Source organism: Mandrillus leucophaeus, unplaced genomic scaffold (assembly GCF_000951045.1).
Source record: "Mandrillus leucophaeus isolate KB7577 unplaced genomic scaffold, Mleu.le_1.0 Scaffold656, whole genome shotgun sequence".
Taxonomy (NCBI): Eukaryota; Metazoa; Chordata; class Mammalia; order Primates; family Cercopithecidae; genus Mandrillus; species Mandrillus leucophaeus.
In genome coordinates this window covers 1,161,021-1,168,007 of record NW_012107097.1, presented here as the reverse complement: position 1 = coordinate 1,168,007, position 6,987 = coordinate 1,161,021, and the positions used below count along the sequence as shown (strand labels likewise).

The following is a 6,987-nucleotide window of genomic DNA, read 5'->3' as shown; positions in this document are numbered from 1 at the left end:
TGCCACTGCCCTCCCGCCTGGGTGACAAGAATGAGACTCCGTCTCAAAAAAAGAAAAAAAAAGTTTGAAATATTGAGGTTTCATCAAGCCATAATATTTACACTGGAAGCAAAAGAACTTGGAGCTTCTGTCTTCTTCAAAGTCATGGCTGTTATGAAGGTGACTAATTATTTCTTTTTTTTTTTTTTTTTTTTTAACAGTGGCTGCCTTTTCTCTATCCTCTTTCCTTTATTCATTATCAGCGCCAATGAAGCAAAGACCCCTGGCAAAGCGTAGTAAGTATTAGCCAGTGACGAAGTTTTTGCGGTGTAAAGGATTGGGGCTGTAACACCACAGTTATGTCAGTGAGGCTTTAAAAAAAAAAATTCTCACATTGTAGGAAAATCTTAATGTAAGGTTTAATGAGACAGAAATACTTCTGGTATATAACCCACACTTTTCTCCATGCATATATGCACATGAGTGTGTGTGTGTGTGTGTGTGTGTATATATATATACACTTCCAAAATTGACCTCATTATACATATTCAAGTAGAGGGCCGTATGACCTGGCCACATGAGTTTATTGATAACACTAGTAAAATATACCTTAAAATAAGTTTTTAGCAATAATAACAATAGCATTCTAAAAGTTTTATCACTTCAAAGAAAAGCTCAATCAATCTTTGATCAATTTTGGTTAAGTCAGTGTGGATACTTGTATTAGAGACTTAGGTCTGCTTTGGGTTTTTGTATGCTCTTGCTATACAGCAGAGCTCACTGTTTATCTTAAGAGGAATATTTGACTTTGTTTTGAAACTCTTCTTCCTGCAACCACAGATAGCATATGACACCTTCAGACATAGCTTGAAGCCTGTACCCCGAAGTGAGCCATAGAAAAGTACTTCTCAAATCAGAATTAATCTAAAGTATAACTATTTCCTGTAAGAGCCATAATACTTCAACACTGGTGACTGCATTACATTCATGGCAGCAGCAGGGCCCAGTGCATTCTTTTTTTTGAGACGGAGTCTCGCTCTGTCGCCCAGGCTGGAGTGCAGTGGCGCGATCTTGGCTCACTGCAACCTCCGCCTACCAGGTTCAAGCGATTCTCCTGCCTCAGCCTCCTGGGTAACTGGGATTGCAGGTGCATGCTACCATGCCCTGCTAATTTTTTTCTCAAGTGATCCACCTGCTTCAGCCTCCCAAAGTGCTGGGATTACAGGTATGAGACACCACGCCCAGCTCCAATGCATTCTTTAGTTGCTTGTTCCATCCGTGTATCTAATATCTGTATTTCCTTGATCAAGTTTCATTTGTCTTGTCTTTCCCTTTGTAGTTTTAAATTTAATGTCAAGTTGTCAAATAACAGAAATAATTCTGAGTAACTGGGGAGCTAACAGGTTGGGTTTCTTGCCTTTTAGTCTCTTCCAGTTGCGCCTCTTCTCCTTGGTGGTCTTCTTAAGCAACAGACTCTTCCACAAGACAGTCTATCTGCAGTCGGCCCTGAGCAGCTCCGCTTCTGCAGAGAAGTTCCCTTCACCGCATCCATCACCTGCCAAACTGAAGGCTGCTGCAGGCCACTGAGTTGCCTGCCATCCAGAGGGGATGGGCGGGATTGGAAGAAAGCTGTGGCAGCTCTTTTCCCTGTTCACCTCCCCCTGCCAGGGAAGGCAGGACCCACTCTGCCAAGGGCCCTCTGCGTATTCCCTTCTCTCTGAGGAATTGAAATTTTTGTCTCTGGTGCACGTAAGGCAGAATGTTCCCTGACACCAGTGTGTGGATTTTTAACATCACCGTGAGTCTGAAAGGACCACAAGTTTTTCTGCAGCTATTTTCTAGCATTTGCCAGTCCTTGTGCCTGGACTGATTTGAATACTTTGTTTTTCTCCCTGTGCCATTTACCCTTCCACCTTTCCATCCTGCCTTCTACCACCCTTGGATGAATGGATTTTGTAATTCTAGCTGTTGTATTTTGTGGATTTGTTATTTTTGTTGTTTTTCTGTGAAGCACATACATTGGATATGGGAGGTAAAGGAGTGTCCTAGTTGCTCCTGGTCACTCCCTTTATAGCCATTACTGTCTTGTTTCTTGTAACTCAGGTTAGGTTTTGGTCTCTCTTGCTCCACTGCAAAAAAAAAAAAAAAAAAACCCTGAAGAGATGAGATAGGAGGAAAGACCTCACAGCCAGTTTTGCTGGGTTTTGAGGAGTGATTTTCTTTCTTCCCCTTGAAGGGGAAAAAGCTATTTTCACTGGTACATTTAAAGTCCCCCAACTATGGGGAGGTACCAATTCTGGACAAGTGCCACTGCAACAACACTAAACCTGAACTTTTCAACTCCGTTGGGGGTGGGAGGCGGTGGGCAGAAATTTACTATTGGCCACTGCCAGGTCTGTTTCATATTTCAAAGGAATATTGGGTGCTGCAAATAGGAACTGAAGGGGTAAATGTATTAAACCTGTGATTGGTTGTTTTCCTGTCATTTTAAGAGACTAAATGTGGGGGGCAGATGTCAAAATACTTGTACAATTTTAAAATGTCACAATTAAACGTGAGCTGGTTTCCCACAAAGTGTGTAATGGTTGAATTTGCAAATCATGATCTTGAGAAATGTATTCATGGAATATAAGACTTTGTCTTGGATAATTTAGTAGTTTTGAGGAATTAGCCCTGAAAAATGTTCCCTGAGAAAGGCTGGATTATATGATTATAATCACATTTATATTTGGTGGAAGACTCAGATTGTTATTTGTTCTAAAGTCTATATGTACATTGCTACTGTGTATTCATGCAGTGGGAAAGACCCTCCTAGATATTGGTGTATTGAATATTGATCGAGGGAAGCCAGTAAACATCTGGTTAACAGAGACCTTTACTATGTGCAAGACAAAATATGGAATTAAAAATTGTTGCTGGGGCCAGGCGTGGTAACTGATGGCTGGGATTCTAGCACTTTGGCAGGGGCCAAGGCAGGAGGATCACTTGAGTCCAGGAGTTCGAGATCAGTCTGGACAACATAGTAAAACCCCGTCTCTATTACATATATAAGAGGTTAGGCCGGGTATGGTGGCTCACGCCTGTAATCCCAGTACTTTGGGAGGCTGAGGTGGGTGGATCACCTGAGGTTAGGAGTTCAAGACCTGGCCAGCACGGTGAAACCCCATCTCTACTAAAAATACAAAAAATTAGCCGGGCATGGTGGCACATGCCTGTAATCCCAACTGCTCAGGAGGCTGAGGCAGGAGAATCACTTGAACCCAGGAGACAGAGGTTGCAGTGAGTCGGGATCATACTACCGCACTCCAGCCTGGGCAACAAGAGCAAAACTCCATCTCAAAAAAAAAAAAAAAGTTAAAAAAAATTGCTGGGAGTTGTAAACCAAGTTTGAAGGTTTATGCAGTTGATGGAAGGAGGGTTTTTAAATGGTGGGCATCTTGGACGTGAACACTTTCCAGCTTCGGCAGAAAAAATTGTAAAAGACATGGTTTAAAGTAAGGTATACTCCCAACATTCTCCTATGACATCTCTGGTCATTTAACAATAGTATTGCAGAGAACTACTTCCAGATTGCTAATGGGTGTGGTTTGTAGAAGACTTCAGTATTTCATCAACTTGTGATGAGTGATTGCCTTACTTAAGCTTAGTTTCTTAAAACTAAGTTTTAAAAAAGTAGGCTTAGTTATTTAAGCAATCACATATTTGCTTCCTGAAATTTGTATCTGTACCATTTAGAAGCATCTCATAAACTATCAGGAAAAAAAAAAATAGAAACATCTCAGTTTAGTTTAAAAGGGTGAAGGCAGCTGGGCATGGTGACTCACACCTGTAATCCCAGCACTTTGGGAGGCTCGAAGTAGGTGGATCATGAGGTCAGGAGTCCAAGACCAGCCTGGCCAACATGGTGAAACCCCATCTCTCCTACAAATACAAAAATTAGCCGGGCATGGTGGCGCACGACTCTAGTCCCAGCTACTTGGGAGGCTGAGGCAGGAGAATCATTTGAACCTGGGAGGTGGAGGTTGCAGTAAGCCAAGATCACTGCATGCCAGCCTGGGTGACAGAGTGAGACTCTGTCTTGGGGGGTGAAAAAAGGGTCAGGGAAGTTGAGTGGATGAAGGTGTATGATTTTTATCCCCAGGACTGTGCCTGGCTATCGAAAATGTGTAAAAGTTTAAATGACTGGAAGTGAGGAACCTCCAGAGTTTTATTAGCATAGTTGAGCAGTCCAGCCTTTTGTCCAAAGGCTGTATTAGGCTTATCTGCAATAAGAGAAATGTGACAATCTCAAATGAGTTACAAACACAAAGCAATGTAAATTTTTCTTGCCTTTCACGAGGGTATTGTCACTGAGAGCAGTGATTAGGAAATGGGTCAAAAAGAGACTAGACTCTATTTTTGCCAAGTTCAGAATACCTGTTTGAAGCAGACTAATAATTAGTAACCAAAAACAAGCGAGCTCACAAAACTAAAAATGAGTATTTGGTTGAGTTTGAATCACAAAACCAGTAGGATCTGAGGAATTGTTCCCAGAAGCACTTTTTAAGGGATAGACATCACAGCTTGGACAGGTATATGTAATAGAAAACACAACCCTTTTTATTCTATCTATAGAGCTGAGTTGTCTGTTATAGCAACTCTCAAAATTAGAAAGTAGATGCTTTAGATCTGAGTACATTAAGTCTGCTAGAAACTTAAACGACACATTCATGTACAGATGTGTTAACTGCTCTGCACTTAATAAAAGGATAGCATCTATGAGAGAAAAAGCAACTACAGTTGTCTATTCACTGTCTCATTTTCCACCCACAAATATTACTTTATTTTCTGATTATAGCAGTAGTACGTTCATTATGCTCCTTTATGTGTGTTTACCTCCATTATTGAGATTGCTTTGGTGAAGGTTATCTGTTCATCAGTAGTGGGGTGGATAGTTTAGCAGTCATCCCACCTTTTATTAACATATTCTGGGCTGGGTGCGGTGGCTCATGCCTGTAATTTCAGCACTTTGGGAGGCCGAGGCGGGCGGATCACGGGGTCAGGAGATGAAGGCCATCCTGGCTAACATGGTGAAACCCCGTCTCTACTTAAAATACAAAAAATTAGCCGGGCGAGGTGGCACGCGCCTGTGGTCCCAGCCACTCAGGAGTCTGAGGCAGAAGGATCGCTTGAACCTGCCAGGCAGAGGTTGCAGTGAGCCGAGATTGCGCCACTGCACTCCAGCCTGGGCAACAGAGTGAGACTCCATCTCAAAATAAAAAAAACCGATATTCTGCCTAAGTTGTATAATCTATAGGAGTTAAAAGGAGGCTGACTTCAGGTCAGTGTAATTTACACATTTGTAACAATGAGAGCCATACACCAGTACAAACTTTGGATGGACCTAAAATGAGTTTGCAAAACCACTGAAGGATCAAGTGAGGGAATTATGACTTAATCATGTAACAAGTATTTGAGCACCTTCTGTGTCAGGTACTGAGCAAGGGACTGGGGACTCAAGGGTGAACCAGAAAGATATGATTACTGCCTTCTAGGACCTGACAGTCCAGTAAGAGAAACTGACAAGCAAATGAATATGCAAAAATTTCAAGAATTACATGATTACCTATTTTTCCATAGGTCTCAAAGCTGGATAAAACACTGGAATTCAGGGAATCTTTGAGTAAGATGAGCAATTAGGCCATGTGTTCAGCCTCTCCTTGTACTCATTCTGATTTCAAATTTAAATGTTCTGCAGTGCTTTGAGACCTAGAGAAAAAAAAAACAATGACCACTTAATCATTTAGGTAAGTTCCTCTAATCATTCCTCTTCACGAGGAATCAACATCGCAATCAGCTCAGCAGCTTTTCCAAAACACAAATAACAACACCTGGCTCTGGAGGAAATTTAAGTAATTGTGGAAACAAAAGGTAATTTAAGAAATTCTAATAACTATTTTCACAGAGATTTTAGAAGCTACTGCATCCACAAAATAAGAACAGATTATTGTGAAAAGAACAGAATAGGAAAGCTCTTGGAAATTAAAACAGTTACGGAAATTTTTTAAAATGAGATGGCTTATAAAAGTGACACTGGCCAGGCCCAGTGGCTCAAGCCTGTAGTCCCAGCACTTTGGGAGGCTGAGATGGGCGGATCACGAAGTCAGGAGATAGAGACCATCCCGGCTAACACGGTAAAACCCCGTCTCTACTAAAAATACAAAAAATCAGCTGGGCGTGGTGGCATGCGCCTGTAGTCCCAGCTACTCAAGGTCTGAGGCAGGAGGATCCTTTGAGCCCAGGAGGTTGAGGCTGCAGTGGGCTGAAATTGTGCCAGTGCACTCCAGCCTGGGTGACAGAATGAGACCTTGTCTCAAGGGAAAAAAAAAAAAAAAAGTGACACCGAGGAGGCTAAATTAGTGAACTGCAAGATAATATTGAGGAAATCTTCCAGAACATACAGCAAAAAGATCAAGAAAAAGTTAAGAACAGGAGAGCCTTCCAAGAACCAGGAGATAAAACATTTGTCCAACAGCAACTTCAGAAAATGAGAAGAGAAAAATGGAGATGAATAAAATCAAAGAACATTTCCTGAACTGATTATACAAATTTTAGCTTTCAGACTGAAAGGGCCTGCCAAATGTAAAGCAGAAAAAAATGAAAGAAGACGAAACACATAGATGAGATCTCTAAGGAAAGACAATTTATCAGAGAGGGAAACAGATTACCCATAAAGGAATGTGACTCGGACTGGCATCAGGTTTCTTAAGGCACAGTGGATCATGGACAATATAGTCACAATGCCTTGAAAGTGTGCTTTTCTGTGTCTGTGTGCAATTGGGGTGGGTGGGTCCCAATTTTGTTCCTAAAATTCTAAACCTAGCCATGCTATTAAGGACAAAATACAGATATTTTCTAACACGAAATGGCAATGTTTGCTTCCATTCAGCTTTTCTAAAACACTTACTTAAAAAAAAAAAACTCATCAAAAGTGAAAAATAAATCTAAGAAATAGAAAGATGTCTTATC

The 6,987-nt window shown here is 41.4% G+C and overlaps 1 protein-coding gene across 1 annotated transcript in view; it reads left to right on the top strand.

Annotated features, from left to right (window-relative positions):
• EI24 (etoposide induced 2.4) overlaps window positions 1-2,553 on the top strand; it is a 14,971-nt gene extending 12,418 nt beyond the window's left edge. The window contains exons 10-11 of the mRNA XM_012001288.1: window positions 201-275; window positions 1,404-2,553. Of these exons, the coding sequence (XP_011856678.1) occupies window positions 201-275; window positions 1,404-1,566 (238 nt within the window). The 3' untranslated portion in view covers window positions 1,567-2,553. The remainder of the gene's footprint in view (window positions 1-200; window positions 276-1,403) is intronic.
• The last annotated feature ends 4,434 nt before the right edge of the window (window positions 2,554-6,987 follow it).